The 18,699-nt window shown below is 43.0% G+C and overlaps 2 protein-coding genes across 5 annotated transcripts in view; one reads left to right on the forward strand and one right to left on the reverse strand.

Annotated features, from left to right (window-relative positions):
* Window positions 1-18,699, forward strand: part of CDK14 (cyclin dependent kinase 14) — a 2,039,605-nt gene that overhangs the window by 996,863 nt on the left and 1,024,043 nt on the right. The window lies entirely within an intron of this gene.
* LOC147688941 (E3 SUMO-protein ligase KIAA1586-like) lies at window positions 15,947-18,346 on the reverse strand. Its single transcript, XM_086942294.1, has one exon. It carries the CDS (start codon window positions 18,344-18,346, stop codon window positions 15,947-15,949), a length of 2,400 nt encoding a protein of 799 aa, XP_086798420.1.

The raw sequence follows: 18,699 nt of genomic DNA on the forward strand, positions 1-18,699 counted from the left end.
AATTGCAGGTCGAGTGCTCCTGGACCGTTTACAATCTTGGGCCCAGGAAAATAACATCATGACCGACCTGCAATACGGTTTCCAGAAGGGGCTTGGGACCGTGGAGCAGGCCCTGAACCTTGCCCTCTTGACTGGGAAATATGTTGGCGCCAAAGAAGGTAACATCTTCCTCGTCTATGTCGACCTCAGTGCGGCATTTGACTGCGTCCAACATGAAAAACTCTGGAGAATACTCACCGACCTTGGAGTGGACCCTCCTTTAATTGTCTTTCTCCGTGAACTTTATTCCAATGCCTCAGGGCGAGTCAGATTCGGCACCAACGGCGAGTTGTCTCGCTCTTTCTCAATAACAAAAGGAGTAAGACAGGGTTGCGTACTGGCTCCCTTCCTGTTCAATCTTTACACCAACGGCCTAGAGCAGGCTATGTTGGAAGGGAGCCAGGATCTACCCCAGATCAACCACCGTCCAATACCGACACTGCTATATCCAGATGATTCAGTCATCCTGGCTCGCACACTAAATCAACTTCAAAAACAAACCAATAAGTACAGCAACTTCATGGACTCACTTGGCCTGAAAATTAACATAAAAAAAACTTTCATCATGCATATTGGCCCCAGGGTAAAAAAACCTAAACCAATAATGGTGGATAATATAAAGTTGGAAAAAACTTCTGTCTATCCATATTTGGGGATCCTCGTGGACGACGCGCTGAATTGGCGTCAAGCCACGGCCACTAGAAACCTCTTCTTCCGTCGTGCAACATCGGCCTTGACTTCTTTTTCAAGAAAACTGGGAAAACCAGCGGCACCTGAACTCCTGAAAGTCTACTATGCTAAATGCCACAGTGTGGCAACCTATGGAGCAGGTGTTTGGGGGCATGGCCATATAGATTACCTACAGGTAACAGAGAACAGTTTTATTAAATATGTGCTGGCCCTCCCACAGGGCGCCCCGATCTTCGCTTCTCATAGTGAGCTCGGCATGGAATACATTACAGACACTATTCGTTCACAACCAATCTTACTATGGCAACGTATATGGTCTAAACCTGAGTGCCACTTAACTCGATCCTTGATCTCGGACTGTTTAACTTTGAGCCACTGGCACAAGATCCCATGGTTGGTTTATGTACGGAACTTTTTTAATGACCTTGGACACAAGTCATATTTTGACGACCCACCCAGTATCGAAGATATATCTAGAAATCAGCTAAACATGATGTGCTTGGCTCACTTGAGAGAGCTCCGAAACTAGACAGAAATCATAAAGTCTTCGAACAGCCAAATCTGTGCAATACAACCTCTCAAAAGTATCCAATCGTACCTGTCCTATTTTTTATCAAATCATGAGAAATACTTATTAACAAGATTTCGTTTCAATATCTTTTTTCATTTAATTTCATTCCCCGAAACTCACAACTGGTCCCGCACCCTCATGAACTGTCCGTGCGATGGAATATCCCCACAAACAATGAGTCACATTATTTTCTTTTGCAAATACTACAAAACTCCACATAAATCCTGGATTCTTCCACTTATTTGATCTAGTGGTCACAGACAGTGTCATTCTGCACTTCTTTTTTTACAGTCCTTGGATTCGCCGCATGTAGCAAAATCTGTGGCGACCTTTTTAAAAGCTACCATCAAAATACGCCAAAAATTACAAACTGAATAGAATCATTTAAATAATGACTTTTTCTTTATCATGAGTCACTTTATGTATTTCTCTTTTTTTAACTGTTTTTCTTTTTATGTTCATGTTTGAATTGATTTTGCTCTTTTTTAAATTATGTACTTTTTATGATTATCCAAGTGGCAATCGAATAAAAGTTATTAAACTGAACTGTATGCGCATGCGCTCCTTAAATTTATAGAAGAGGCAGATAGGGATGGTACACAAGTGGCAACAGCGGCGAATACAGCATAGGTGCATCCAGCATCTTACTTATGTGAGTCCATGCTGCAATAGTGCACGTGACAGTCGTAGGTGTCTCATCCCGGCCGGGAAGTGGGAACCGGCTGGGCAAGCCAATACTCCGCAGCCACCTGTGGCATGTAACGGGTCTGATGCACCCAAAAATAGGCATAATGTGCCTGCGCACTATGATAATACAATTCGAAGTCGGGGATCCGGAACCCTCCCCTGAGAATACTGCCGAATAAGCACCTTCCATTGCAGTCTTGGCTGCTTCCCATCCCACACCAAACGCGTCAGTTGGGACTGCAGCTGCTTAAAAAAATATGGTCCCGGGTGGAAAGGAATATTCAAAAACAAATAAAGCAGTTGGGGTAGTATCACCATATTTATCATTGAAACTCTCCCCGCCATAGACAAGGGAAGTGTTATCCAACGCGATACATTGTCTGTTATATGCACCATAGTGGTCCCATAGTTAAGACGCATCAGTCCGTCCCTATCTCTTGTTATGCGGATGCCCAAATATTTTAATTTGTCCTCGCACCATAATAATCCAATGGGAAGCGAGCAGTAGCATCAGTGAGGGGGAATATACAGGACTTACCCCAGTTTATCTGAACCCCCGAGAGCCCGCCGAACGTGATGAATTCCCGAAGGATGGGGTTCAAGTTTTGCTCTGGGTCACGTACATAGAGCGTGATATCATCGGCGTACAGTGAGACCAATATCTGCCTCATATTACACCGCAATGCTCTATCACGAAGATGCTGCCTCAGTTTTGCCGCCAGCGGCTCAACTGCTATCGCAAAGAGTAAGTGTGATAAGGGGCAGCCCTGTCGAGTGCCCCTCGTGATCGAAAAATTTTGGGAGACTCTACCATTCACAATCACCTTGGCCACTGGCAAGCAGTAGAGCAATCGTATCCATAAAAGAAAAAGAGGGGGAAACCCATGCGCCTCATGACCTCAAAGAGACAGTCCCATTCTATGGAATCAAAAGCCTTCGTGGCGTCTAAAAAAACGGCCGCCAAAGGCAATTCCGTTGATACATTGTCCAAGACTGTGAAAAGCGTCCGCAAGTTATCGGAAGTCGCCCTGCCAGGGACAAAACCCGGGAGAATTACATTTTCCATGAGCAGACTGAGATGCGTGGCAATGAGCGAGTATCTTAACATCACAATCGAGCAGCGATAGGGGTCTGTAAGAATCACACTTTTGTGGTGGTTTCCCGTGTTTTAAAAGAGATGTGATTAAGGCCTCTCTCATAGAGGAAGGTAGATGCCCCACTTCCAACGTATCTTCGTAGACTTCCCGTAAAACAGGGGCCATTAGATCTATGAAGGTTTTGTAAAACTCTATGGGGATGCCATCTGTTCCCATGGCTTTCTCAGATTGCATATGCATGATTGCATCCCTGACCTAATCAAGCTCAAACGGGGCATAGAGAAATTGCCGCTACACATCACTCAGCCACCCGAGGGTTACATCCAATAAGTAAGCATCTAAGTCAAGCATTTCCGTCCTTTTACCAAGACTAATTTGTTTAATGAGTTCAACCTCAGCAGAGGCCAAATCATTCATCCATTGTTTAATCATATCCTTAATCCCCTTCTGCTTATATATAGAAAAACTGAGCATCTCACCACGTAGAGCGGCTTTAAATGCATCCCATACTGTTGTTTTAGGGGCAGTTCCCTGATTCCTCTTAAAAATTCAGGAATCCATTTCGCCATATGTTGACAGTAGGATGCATCAAGTAACAATTTCTTATCAAACGTCCATGGATTTAAAGTCCTAGGAAGCCCAGATAATGGAATCCCTATAAAAAAAGGATTATTGTCGGAAATGACCCTCGGAAATAGATTAATATCCACTTTTTCTGCCAATTGTTGCGAGCAAAAAAAAAAATCTAACCGCACCAGTTTATTATGTGGTGAAGAAAAAAAGGTTTACCCTGGTTCCCTAGATCTGTGTCTATGCCATACATCTGATAAGCCGTGTTCTATGACCATGCCCTGTAATGCTTTAAACACCTTGTTCTTACGACCAGAATATGGTCTGGAACTCGATAGATTAAAGTCATGATCTATATTAAAATTAAAATCGCCGCATATTACCAAAGGGGATGGCCAAGTTGCTAATTCAATATTAATAAAGTTCAAAATAGCAGGTTCTTCCAGATTCGAGCGGTATATGGAGCAAATAGAAAAAATAGAACCTTAAATATCTGCCTCTAAGATCACCAATTGTCCCAATTTTTCCTCTTTTTTACGGTTACAGACGATTACCCCATGTTTTACTCAAATGGCTACACCCCGTTTATTGGTCCCTTGGTGAGTGCATGCTAATAGATCAAGATCAGTGTCCCGGAGCCAATTACGGTTACACCAGTAGATGTGTGTTTCTTGAACCCACAGCACCTCTATTTGCATATGCTTAATTACTTTGGCAAATATTCCCCTTTTTGTACGATTGTTAAGGCCACAGATATTAACAGAGCAAATCGATAATTTGTCCCTAGCCATATTCCAATTTCCATTGAAGACTGACGATTTGACTTACAGCATAATTTTCGAAATATATTTTAGACATAACTGAGTTAGGTATTATGGATATATCTTTTGAGAAAGTATGTACATAATAAAAAGATAGATTAATCATATCATGTGCTCCCCACCCCACGCTCCTGCTGCCCCCACCTGTGTCCCTCTCCCTCCCTGAAGCCCCCTCCCATTACCCCTCCCCCTTCCAAAAGGCAAAGGCAACTAATTCCCTGGTGATGTGGATCTGAAGACCACCCCCACTACACGTCAAACCTTCACCCCTCCTTAAAACCACATTAATGCGGGGTGGGATACAAAACAACTTATCACTGTTAACAAATTCCAGGGGAGAAGAAAAGTAACAATGAATATGAGAAAGGTCATGCCATTTGAATACTCCTGAACAGATCTAATAGTGTACCTACCCCACTGCATGTTGGAAACAACAAAATAATGAACCCCATAATAAACCTAAATAGGGGACAAAAATTCTCGAGCCTGAATCTCGGACAAAAAAAGTGCGCCTGCCCTTTGAGGTTAAATTTCAATTTTGCTGGGTTAAGAAGAAAAACCTGCGCCCCCTTGGCTTGGAATGCCAAAATAAGCTGCCGTACGAGCCATCTTTTCTCGAAAGTAGCCCGACAAAAATCAGGGAGCACAAAAAAAATCACACTCCTTGCCCTTACGCTTTTTATCTGGTCTGGCTAGATCATAAAGAGCTTCCCTAGCAAGTTATTGAGTGATATGAGAATGGCCCGAGGCCGCAGGTCAGTCTGACCACCAGTTTTCTTACGAACATTAAAATGGAAACGATATGCTCTCTGGATTTGTGTTTTCCAGTCCCAATGTTTTAGTTCGGGGAATGCTTCATCAAAAAGCTCAATCAGAAATTGACGTGCGTCTCCCTCTTCTTCCCCCTCCGGAACACCTATAATTGGGAGATTGTTCCTCCGAGAATGATTTTCGATGTTCGTGAGTTTCCACACTGTATCATCTCTAATGGATTTTATAGATTCCGTAAGATTCTTTGGGAAGATTAGCTCATCTTCCAGCTGAGAGATTCTGGTTTCTGCCTCTCCTATTGTTGATGAGAAGTCGGTGCATGACTTGGCAACTCTTCTAATTGAGTTTTGGAGTTTCTGATAGGCACCTTGGGTTCTTGAACTCTATATTCTTGTTTATTCCCTTAAGGCCATGATGGTCTGATATATTATAGGAAGTGTAATTCCTTCTGGATTTATCTCCGCATTCTGAGTATCATCGCCTAGTTGGGTCTCGGCCGGAGTATTTTTATCATGCAAACCGGTTGAGAAGGAATAGTCCCATGTCAATGAGCCTGCCATACCCTTAGACTGCCCCGCTAAGGTGGTCTTTTGATGCGGACTGGCCGTAGCACTTTGACCCAATAATGTTTTGTCAATCTTCTCCTCCCAGTCCACTCTTTATCTTATCTTTGGAAGTTATTGAATTATCCCCTCCGGAGCGTCCTGAGGATAAAAAGTTAGTCAGTGCATTATTCTGCCTGCACACTAAAGAAACTACTGCTCCCATCATGCAGCAGTTTGGTTTAGTAGCAGGATCAATACTATCGTTGCCCACAGGGGAATTACCAGCAGGGGGGAGTTGGCTGGGGGCTCCCCGGTTTCCAGAGTGGTGGGTGAACCATCTTCTGCGCATATCACGGTGTCCAATGTCACACCAGGGAGGGACAGCCCTTCCTGCAATTTTGCCTTGCATTGAGAAGCAGACACAGGGACTGTGGGAATAGCAACAGCAGCAGCTGCAGCAGCAGCGGTGACAGGCAAAAGCTTTACTTTCACAGTGCCTTTAGAGCTGGAGGGGGGGCTCTCGTGGAGTTTTATTTTTCTCCCCTTGTGACTTGAACAAAGCAGGCACCGTTTTATTGAAGGGATTCTTTTTCTGCTCCCTAAGGTTTATAGAGCCGTCTAACGTGCCAGCAGAGCTGTGTTTTTTCATATCCGAGCTCACCATCACCGCGGCGTCTGGAACCGACTGCTGCCCGACAGTGTGCGGCTCTTAATGTTCCTTGCTCCCTTCTGCGGCAGCATCACCTCTGCCATGCCAGGTAGGCACAGCGTACCGATGGAGAGAGAGCAACAGGAGTTTTCCACGCCGCCAGCAGGCACGGCAGCGGCACTCCCCAGAACCAGGACTGAGACCACCAAAGCATGCGGGGGGGGTCGGCAGAGATCCGTGAGTACAATAGACTTCGCTACAGTTCAGGGGTCCAAAATTGGAGAGGGAAGGGTTTGGCAGGAGGGGGACGCAGTGGTCCGCTCACACGGCCATGGTAGCGGCTGCCATCTTGCCTACCGTCTTTAATATCACTAGTTCTTTATAGTTACTTCAGTAAGATTTGGCCAGTTTACTTTGAAGAATTTTTAATTAGGTTTTTTTAATTTGTCACTTTATGATTCAAGTTTAATGTACTACTTTTTCATGAATCAAAGCTAGTATCTCATGATACTAAAACTTACAGTAGCCTTTGTGCTACTCTACTTCTTACCATCAGTTTCCCTACTTGCCACTCATTGTTTTCTTTGAATTGAGTGTCTTTCAATTCCTTTTCTTGTGATTGCTCTTCTCATGTATACTGCGTGACTTGTATCCACCCACTGCTCACATTCAGGAAACTACTTTTCTTCTTTATGCTCGGAACCCCATGACAGTGCACATGTTTTCCTGTTGTCTCCCTTGTGTGCTACTTTCACCTTGAAATATACACTGTCTGCCCCTGCATGCTCCATGTTGCTCCCTCCTCCTGTTCCTCCCACCCTTGTTTCTCCATTGTTTTCCACACACTGGCTTTAAAAAAAAACATTTTTATTTCCCTTTCCTCCCACCTCAAGCTCCTTATTTGCTCCCCCCGTGTTGACTTCTGCTCCATCCATTTCTTAATTATTTACCCATCCGCCCAACACATTGCAAATGTAATTTTTTTGGAGGGCCCAACCACTGTTTGCTCCTCTTTCTTTTGACGTTTTTGCCTTTATAGAAATAATTTGTCTCATTTACCACCTCAAGTGGCAACTGCTATGTTGGAAAGGTAAATAAAAAAAAGAAATACTTTGGGAACCGCATCATGCCATATGGGAATGCAGGCGTATACATATGTCACCACGGTTGGCCGCAACAGGCACATTTGCATGTACTCCTCAAAATACGTTTCCATTCTTTCTTTTTTGCCGAAGCTTCATGTGTGAGTTCAAGGCTATTTCTAAATGTCATTACCCACGTGTTATTTGTATCTTGTCGAAACAGAATGCATTAAAACATGTTTTTTAAGATTTTTAAAACGAACTCTAGTTTTTTGGCTACTGTAAAAGAAAATAACTGGTTTGAAAGGCCACATCTTAGATGTTAGCAGCTCAAAATGGTGGTGTTCACCTGTCTCTTTGCAAGTAGCTCTGACAATATGTCTGCATGCATTACGTTACTTAAGTTCTGATTTCCTTTAATATATTCTTGAATATGGAAAAAGCACCCTGACAGCCTTGCATATATGCATAAGCACTACCTACATGGTTAAGTAATGACTCTTCACACATTAACCTTGAAACTTGACATGTCAGCAGGAGCTCCTCTTTTAAACATTTACCATGTATATTTGGACAATTTGCAATCTCAGCGGTTAATTACTAATTAACAAACTAACACTCAGCGTTAATGCCACGGGGTATTAATGTTTTTATAAATATGCAAACATTTGAGATTATGAACAACATAGCTAAATAATACATTCAAATTATCCTAAGCATTCAAATTATGTGAAGCCCATAATATCTGCATATGTCTAGAGCAGCTAATCAATGCGCGTATGCATCATTAATAACTTCGCTATGTGACACATATTAAAATACATTGATTTTTCTTTTCATCATTTTTATTGTATTTTACACATCGTTAGAAGTCGGCACAATACGAAAGTACTGCTTCTCACCATACCTTTATTTAGAATTAGACTTTCTGATTTAATGTCATATACATGAAGATTGTCAAACGGACCCAAATTGATATGAAGAATTATACTGTTTATGAATTCACATGCTTTAGATTACTCAATATTGCCTTCGCATCAAGCACAATATATGTTGCATAAATGGATTCTGTAACAGTGGGTGACTGTTAGACCCAGCGGTTTCGAGCTGGCTGAGACGAGTCAAAGCCAGTCAGAATCCACCGTTCCAAATAGCATGAGTATAATACACTTGTCTGATAACCTGTGCTCATCCTATGGTAGCTTGGCACCCAGCAGGTATGCTTATTCAGGGCTTGAGTGTAAAGTGTTGCTACAACACCCCCCTTCTCAACACCATGCATGCATTACAGAAAACTCCATGTTGTGTGTAAAAACATGCTTGCCTTTGTATTACACACACACACACATGTAAAAACATGCTTGCCTTTGTATTACACACACATACACACATTGTATATACACTTTACAGTTCTATACAATTGTCAGACTTTCCCATTGCAGAAAGGTCAAACAGTCACCAGTCTCTGACTGCGCCTCCTGACCCAGCCCTTCGGTCTTTCAACTCCACCAGGCAGCAATGCATGTTGCCCCAGCTGGTGCGGGTGCCTGTTGCCTAGACGGTCAGAACCACCTAACACAGAAATAAACATTTAGTTAGTTTTGTCGTCCTGATTTGAACTCCAGGCACCAAATGGCTCCTGCACGAGTGCAGGATTGCTATTCCCCATCCCCCGTGGACAAAAGGTTGTGACCCACGAAGCTGGATCGCTTCCACGTCTGGGGAAATGTTTTCTCCCCAAGTGGAAGTGTGACCTGCTGTAGACCACAGACAGTCAGCTTTAGATGCCCGCAAGACACACAAAACCTCTCTGGACTTGTCAGTGTTTACACCAACAAAGCGTTTGGCATAACAAATGCTCCATATCCTTTCCCTACACCTCCTCATCCTAATCCATTACAAAATGTACCGAACACACCATACGGTGTCATTCATGACTCTTGCAGGTACCACATACACACACCTGGCCAACTTTTTCCCAACACAGCACCCTGTCACCAGGGAGAACTCAGATATAGTAGGAGACATGCAGAACCTTGGCACATAGCTAAACCGAGTAACAGTAACACATGCACAGAGCATACCTGTGGCACAATCGATCAGCTACTTCCATGGATCGCACAACCAGTGCTGCAGGCCCACAGAGGCACATTTGAGATTCATGCCCTGGGTAATGACCTAACCCCATGACAAGCGACTTCTAGCTAACTCGGATCAGCTAATTATATATACACTGATGCACAGTATGTATATGAGGAGCACAGTGCTTTGAGACTACACAGCAGTGCTAAATGCGCTCAAGTCCTAATCAAGTAAAACAAGGTCAAAACATGGTCAAAACATGAAGACTGCAGCCAAAAAGGTTAGGGGAGACCACCCCAACAGATGCCAGGTCTAGCAGTGGCCTACTTCCAGATTCCTGTTTCTCTTTAAATCGCAAGAAAAGACAATTGAGCATTGGACGAGTCTTGTGTACGCTTTTGTATTTATTTGCAACCATTGCACCAGTATGGTTGATTTTTGTGGGTGACCATGCAGATTGTTTATTAACCTCATAAGTGCTGCGCCAGTCCAACGGCCGACGGCACCACTGCCTCGGGAGTGCTGCCGTCGGCCGTTGGACGTTCCAACTGCACCTGCGCAATGGAACGTTCAGCACTGGAGCTGGACGTTCCATAGCTGCTAAGGTGTTAAACTACTACTTGTAGTTATTCTTTATGGTCAGACATTTGCTTTTCATTGCAATGATCCCCAAGGTGTAAACATTCGTTTTACAAATACACGTTATGTTACATAGTGATCAGTGGTGTCTTTGCTCCAACTTCATTGTTTTTCTGACAGTAACCATCGTCAGGTTGTTGCTGCCGACTGCACTGGAATATAGAGAGATACTGAGGAAGTGGGAAGAAGAAACTCAATCTCTTACAAGGCTTTATTTATTTGGGAGTTGGGCATAGTGCTGGATGCTACTTTGCCAACTTTGGAGCACTGAACAGTAAAAGGTAAAAGAACTAAAATCAAGTGTTTAAAGTCAAAGAGAGGTACAGTCCAGACTGATGCTTAAAATAAGCCGTGATCTGGCATTCTTTCATGCTCCTATTAATATGTAAGGTGTATTCGAAAGCTTGTTTGAAAGGTTTTATTTTTAGAAGTTTCCTGGGGGAAGGTAACAAGCTTCTGCGTAGAACTAAGAGCTGAGGGTGTTTTACTCCTTACCCTTTTATCCAAAAAATCTGCCACTAAACTCTATCCCTAAAGGTGTTGATTGACTAGATAAAGTGAAAGACAATGCATGTTTCTGGCAAGATTGTCGTAACAAGAGGGTTTTGAACTTAACTAGGACCTTTGCACCAGTGACACCTGCAGAGAGCGTTATTAATGGCTGGCTTGATGTAGTTGCTTTTCGGAAGGTGCACACTTTATCAGATTGACTGATTTTGCAATCTTTGCAATATTCTGATAATTTCCTTTGGGGAGGTGTATTGACAGGCTTTTTGGCTCTATTTCGGGGTGATAAAGACTTTTAATCTTGCTCACATCTAGGATATGTATTCCTAGCTTGTGTTGGCTCTTTTAAGCCCTTTCTTCCAGACCTAGAAGAGGATAGTTGCTTTATATGATGATAGATCCCTTACTCTAACCCATCTATTACCTATTGGCTTTGTCTTTCATTATTCTGCCTATAGTAGAGGTTGGATCCTGTGGTCCTGACTTTATATTACACATTGGTATGGTTTATGTAGGTACTCTGACAGAGCTAAGGGTTATTTCATCCTTCTCAGGCCTACAAGGCCCAGAACTAGAGAGACTCCATTTTGATGGAGCTGAGAGGCTTCAAGGGAAAAGGCAATATTTTGGTTTTGAGCTGTTGTTCGCCCTAAGCGAACCGGAGAGAACCGGCCAGAGCTGAATCTAATCAGGAAGTGTCTCTGGGCTCAGGTCTCTAGACGAAACAAGCAGCTGGTCACTGTGGGAGCGTCTAGCGCAAGGAGCCTGGTACATGGAATCGGTGGGAGGAAGCTGCTGGCTGGAACTTTCCATGAGGAGACAGCATTCTATATTAGTGAAGTGCAGAGGCGGAGTCAGTTAGTTGAGTTGGAGGAGCGGAGTCGAGTTGAGCTGGAGTGGTAGAAGCAGTGGAGTTGAATTGGAGGAGCAGAGAGTGTTGGTAGAGTTGGAGGAGTGGAATTGCAGGAGGAGAAGAGACAGAAGATGCTTGGAACAGAGAGAAGACAAACAGACAGTCAGTGAGCTGGAACTGAAGGAAGCAGTCAGAAGCAGTTACTTATCAGGAGGAGTTGTGAATAGCTGGAGTCTGAAGTAATGCCTTTTAGAAGAGACTGAAGTTATATCGTGGATTAACCTGTGGGAGCAGCTGGAGTTAATTGGACATTGGCACAGAGACATTTACACAGAGTGAACAAGCTAGTGGAATGAACAGTTATCAGAGCGGCAGAAACCATTAGATTGAAGTTGGAAGGTGGAGAGAGTCCGTAGGGGAGAGAAATCCAGTGCAAAGTGATCAGCGCAGAGGTGTGTCCAAGAGTGCAGGAGAGAATCTAAGACGAGCTAAGGCACAGACGAGAGAGAAGCCCAGATGACAGCTAGAGCAAGACTTCATACTCCCAAGGTGACCTCGTTCCTTACTTTATAAATATTAACCTTGTCCTTATACTGTATGTCTAATCCTTTTTCTTCCAGCGGTGTGTTAAAAGTTCCTGTCCCCGCAGATGACATTGTCCCTGTATGTCTAATCCTTTTCTTTCAGCGGTGTGTTAAAGTTCCTGCTAGTCATAGAGACTCCGCAGATTTGTGTATGTGCATTTTATGTTTATTGTAATAAAGATACCCCAGTTCTTAGTGAACTAGTGTGCATGTGTTATTCTTAAGATAGAGCTAACCTTTCTTCTAACCAGTTGCTGTGCAGCAACTGAAGGATCAAAAGGGAGTAGGAGCGCTTAAATCAGGGAATAACTCTTACACATAGTGTGTATATCTTTTGTCCCCATACAGTGGAGGTAACCTTGTCTCCTAGTCAGGTATTACTGTTTGAACAGATGTTACCCCTGATCAGGTAAGTGATAACTGAATAAGTAGGGAGAGAGAGGAGACCTGCAACTAAGGGATAATTGACATACTAAGTAATTCGGCCATCCCATAATATTATTGTAGTAGCGAACCCTTAGTGAATAGTGAGAGAGACTTCCCAACATAGAGAGACAGAGAGCTAAAGGTATTCATAGGAAAGTGGTCGTCATTGGTAAGTGGCGTTAGTGAGAGCACTGATTGTGGTCAGTGTGTAGATCTGCCGGATTGCAGATCGGATTGTAAGTGAGTGAGCACCAGGTAGGAGACTGGTGTGTAGTTCCGCTGGATTGTGGACACAATAGAAAGAGAGTGAGCACTGGGGCTGCAGCCCAGTGTGTATGGCACGCCAGATTGTGTGTCGAGTGAGCACTGAGGGTGAGCAGTGTGTAAACCCGCAAGATTGCGGCTTGAGTGAGCACTGAGGGTGATCAGTGTGTAATGGTAGATAATCAGAACTGCCCCAGGGTAGATTAGTCTGGACCCATGTGGTCGCGAGACTATGAGGTATGAGTGTGGTGTAGGGCATGGATGTCCTTAGTAATCAGTGAGTATTCTTAGTATCCCTATAGATTTAGTGGTGTTTCTGATGATATGAGCTTGTATATTGCGAGTTCCCCATCCTCAGGTAGGTACCCAGGTGCCTGGATAGATGGTCCTGAGGAGGGAAGTGGTTACGTTCCGGCTGGGTTGGAGGGGCTCTCAGGAGCGAGCTGATCCCATCTAGTCTAGAACCCGGTCGTTACAGGAGGGCAGTTTGTTTTCTGCCCGAGGAGGTACATTGGATAAAACGAGCCAGGTGTGTTGAAAGGAAGCTGGAACTACAGCCAGATTTTTATATACCAGGTTGCCTCTAGTACAGTCCTTCTAAATAAAGCATGCTTTGAAAGTTTTGTTTTAAAAAATTGATAACAAAGCGTTACACCTTTATATTCAGAATGGGCAGATACTGCACATTGTTTTGTTATGCCAAATGAAAGTTGTTTTCTACAGATGGCTTTGAGAAGGGACTTTAAATTTACACTTTTAAGCTTCTTCTGTTTCCATGGTTGTCGCACCGTAGTATTAACAAGTAAATCAGTTAGACATGAAAATAAAATTTCTTTGCACCAATATTGAATAGTAAACCATAAGGGCTAAAAGAAACTGCGGGAAGGATGGGCGGAAATAGAAGCTTGGAGGCTTCAATAGTTAGTCAATTGTGAGGTTTATTTAAGGAAAATCAGGATGGATGTAATGCTTTCTTCTGATGGGTTTATTCTGGGTCCTTGGAATGGTGCACTCAGAGCCTTCTTCTTCCTTCAGGTAGCTGGGTTGGTCCTATGTCTGCCGACCCCAGGATGCTCGGAGGAAGGAAAGGAGGACGGTAAGTACTCTGTTTAAGGCTCTCTTCGAGTTAAGCTGAAAAAACCTTCACCGCACCCAGTGCATTGACATAGGCCTCAGAGGTAAGGGAAGTTCACTGACACTCGGAACTCCCTCCCTAACGGATACAACTGTAGACGACGTTATGAGGCTCTGAGGCTCTAATGACCCGGGTTATTACAAGTTGAGTGAGGATAAGTAAAGGTATTGAGGGAGAAGTGCTCAGGGACTTGTGTAGACGGGGCTGTGAGGGAGGCTATGTACAGTGCCCGTTTACCCTTCCTCCCACAAAGTCCCTCCTGCTTCCCTGTATTTCCCCACTGTGCCCCGTGTGTGGGTCACTCACCGTCCAGGCCGTAACTCTCCTGAGTTACGGCGGAGGTTGGGCCCTCCTGGTGGGGAGACGGGATCCACCAGTCTTCCAACCATTCCTCAGCGTCTCCGGCCTCTTCGGTGGGCTCCTCCATTGTGGCGTCTCGGCTCTTCTCCGGTTCGGCGTTCTCCAGCCTGCGCTACTCCTCTCGGCGTCTTCTTCCAGACTCCGTGACGTCATCACGTTCCACGTCGGGATCCTCCTTTTCTTCTCGACCAGTATGCCGGGATTGGTTCTGCCTGTAGGTCCCACTTCCTGCTTCCTGAAACAGAGAGGTCCCGGACCAAGAGTTATCCGGGTTGTTGCCTGGTGGGTCTCTGGACCATGTAATTCCCGGCCAGTGCTTAATTTGTAAAAAATGAAGTGCAGGTGCTCAAATGTTTGTCAGAGGCCACACCTACTTTTCTCTGGCTCCGCCCACTTCATCCACTGGCTCCACCCACTTACTATATTGGCTCCACCCACATTTTCAACTGGCTCTGCTAAAAGTTAGAGGTAATATATATATCTGGCTGATCCGAAATTTCAGCAAGGGAGCCTTCCTCATAGTAAGGTTTTGATAGGAGGGTCCCTTGCCTTGTGAACATTTTGAAAAAGATTAACTCAAAAGTGCATTTAAAGCACAATGTTGTAATAAATTAGCTAAAATCACTAATGCATTGAAAAGGGACCATTTCAGTGCTGTATGTGCTGATTTGGTGAGAAAGGAGTACAATACTGGGGTAGGGTATGTATGCCATTTTTAACAGTCTATGAATTCTAAGGTACAACTTTTACATAGCTTATGTGCCAAAATGAACCAAAATGTTGTTAAAACACTCTAAACGGAGAAAGTCAACAACATCATGCAATGTACTTGAATTAGTCAGTCATCATGGCACTTCCAGTGGCCGAAGGGGTATGTGATTATTCAGTACACTAGAGTATTTTGTTAGAGAAACAATTGAAAAAAGAAGAGGATTACCAAGTGGGCTTGTTACTATAGCTTAGACCCTGGGGGATAGATGTGCATTTATTAGACACAGATTAGTTAAATAAAATATGGAACTATGCAGTTCTGTATCACACAGACACAACAGATTAGAAAAGAGGCATATATTCCAAATATGACTTTTTAATTCAAGAATTGTATCTTACCAGAAAGCTCAGCAAAATGTAATCTCCACCAAAAGGACCTAGAGCTACCTAGGCCAAAGGACTAGATAATGACGAGGCAGTTTGAATTTCACAGTATTGCAAGTCAGACTCCTAGCTATTAGTGCAAAATGGCCATAGTCAGTCTGTCAGTGCCATACAAAATGTAAACCTATAAAGACAAAATAATGTAACATAAAGCATATAAATACAAATAAATATGTTCTAAAATGAAAAAGCAAGGTAAATCTTATAGAAACAAAATACATTATATAAATTATAATAAATATAACATCCAAACCAAGAGACAGCTATAAGAAAATATTAAATAAATTGACACTGTCAATCAATGCAAATAAATAACCTATATAAAGTACACAACAATTAAATTTCCCCAAAAGTCCAGTAAAGCCTAACTTTTTTAAAATATTGCAATGACCCATTTTTCAGTTACACTGGGCTAGCATCTATTTTTCTAGAAAAGCCCACACACAGTCTAAATCACTTGTGCATTCCAAATCCTCCTCTTTCCTTGCTTTACTCCTAGTGTCATCAGCTGCTCTCCGCCCTTTTGCAAGCCATGACTGAACATAGGGGATTGGATTGAATCTCTTAAATGGTGGACCAACAAGATTTAAAAACATTAAAGAAGATATTGTTTCAGTCAGCAATGATGCTCTTGTAGATGTGCAAATGAGATTCATTTGAGAAAAGCCCCGCTCACATTCTGCAGTACTGATAGCAATAGTGTGCAAAGCCATCAAAAGCTCCTTGAACTGCCTTTTAATTTCTTTTCCTCCAGATTCTTTATACTCCCTGTACGCACGTATAGTTTCTCGGCTGGCAATGTTGAATCTTTTACACAGAGACTCAATGTCACTTTCACCATAAAGAACAGGTAGCTCATCAGGCCAGTACTGTTTGTATAAAACTTTCACTTCGTTAATCAGCGTCTCATAGTCAGCCTTTTTGTCAGCAGAATTAGTACCGCCTGTAGACAACAAACGATTTCTCAGATTTTCTGCAAGGCTACGAAAAAACTGCCCCTGTTCAATGATTTTGTCAGTGGTCTTTCCTTTGTGCAGCATCACACCCTGGAATATATTTTCTTCCATTGCCTTTTTACACTGTGAGAAATGCTTTCCTTGCCGGTCTACCATTGCCTCAAACACTGCTATTTGCCGACAAATAGCTCGATGGGCATCAATGATTGTAGAATCACGTTTCTGTAACTCGAGTGATAACTCTGATAACTCCTGAAGAGCATCATACATGAGGCCAAGATTAGCAACAAACTGGATAGATGATAATCGCCTTTCTAGGCCGGTGTACATATTTCGATTAGAACTGTCACGGGAAGCATCAACAGCAGCACTAGTAAAATGCTTGTAGAGAGCAGGATAAGCATTCCAAACAGCTTCTACTGTTCTAAAGCTTGATGCAACCCAACGAGTATCTAACACTCTACCTATTCTGCAGAGCTGAATGTCAAGAACTTCTGCACACTCCTTTAGCTCCAAACGGTTTTTAACAGATGTGGCAAACAAAGAATATAGCTTGTCGAGTAAGTTTTTGAAGTGATTTGTAGCGCCAATATCTTTCATGACATCATGAACGGCAAGTTCCAGGCGATGTGCTGAGCAGTGCCAGGCTACAATATTGGGAGAGATTTTTTCTTGCAACCTCTTTATAACACCGCTGTGACGGCCAAACATCACTGAAGCGCCATCACAGGCAACTGAAACCAGGCATTTGGAGAGAAAGTCCTCACTTATATTAATAGGATCTTTTTTTAGAGCAGACAGTAAACTACTTACTATGCCGTCAGCTGACAAATCACTCAGCTCAATGAGGTCAACAAAAATATTAGCTGGTGAGTCCATGCCAGGTAGCTGCATTCGCATGTACACAATTAAAGAACTTTTCCTATTTAACGCAGTGCCTTCATCTAGTAAAATACTTATTTTTGGGGAAAGTTCAATAATTTGAGCAAATATCTTCCTCTTCATTTCTGAGGATATGTGGCGTTGTATGTTTGAGCAAGCTACATTGGAGTGCAAAATTCGACCCATATCCAGTCCATTTAACTGGTGGCAGTCTATCTCTGTTTCAAAACCATACGCTGGCCTGTTCCGCTTTGCTTCCTTATAAGCTACACGGAATATTCTGGATGTTGATGACATTTGTAAAGATTGAGCTTTTGCAGTTACTTGCAATAAAGAATCTTTTTTTGCATTTTCTAAGATTTTTAAAGTTGCAAAATGAGCCTTGCTTTGTGCATGTTCTCCAATCTTTTTTCTCAATGATTTTTGCTGTTGTCGTGGATTTGTGCCATATGCCTTCACAGTAGAGTCAGTCCATTCTTTGGACAATTTCATTCCCCTGGATTTCTCAGCACCAAGATCACGGACTTGGCGACACACAGAACAGCCAAGGTTAGTGCCTTTAACAATTAACCACGGATGCTTGCGTTGGAAATATATCTTTTGATCGTGTTTCCAACCTTTAGGAAGAATGCCTTTACTAAAAACTGTGCCTGAATGTGGTTTCAGCGATAATGTGTCAAATTGTTTGCTAGTGCTTGGAGTTTCCTCTGTCTCACTCTCAGCAATCTCCACAGCATGATACTGGTCATCTCGGAGAGGACTATCTTGTGTCTTTTCTTCCGTAGGTGTGATAACGCTGCTGCTAGTAGTGGTGTCCCTCTCATCTTGTGCCTTCTCTTGCACTTCATCTTCTGTGTTGTTCCCTTCATCCACCGGAAGTACATGGTCTTTTTTAGCTACTTTATTAGTAGGCTCCCCATCGTCTTTGGGCTTAAATTTTGTGAAGTAGCTTGAAATCTTCTTCTGCCCACTGTGCGACATTCTAGGGAAGCAAAGTGAAATAAAACATGCTAGACATGTGCGAAGTGTGATGTCAATTCAATTAAGTAATAATACATGCACAATTATTTTTTTTTGCAGTTTGCTCCAAAGAAATTTATGCATCTGCACATATATTACCATCTACTGTCTACAACTGACTACAAGTATAATCTTACTTTGCCGGGTTTGCCCACCCAAATTCAGACCTTTTGCAGATGAGCACTCACTGAAAAGAGGCACAAAGTCTTTAAAGTTTGCCTCACTTTTAAGCTTTGGCTTCCTGTAGCAGTAGCATGACAACTAAAGCAGAGTAAGGTGGAAGTGTGCAAAGTTAGTTACACACTGTGATTCAC

This window comes from Lissotriton vulgaris, chromosome 10 (assembly GCF_964263255.1).
Source record: "Lissotriton vulgaris chromosome 10, aLisVul1.2, whole genome shotgun sequence".
Lineage (NCBI taxonomy): Eukaryota > Metazoa > Chordata > Amphibia > Caudata > Salamandridae > Lissotriton > Lissotriton vulgaris.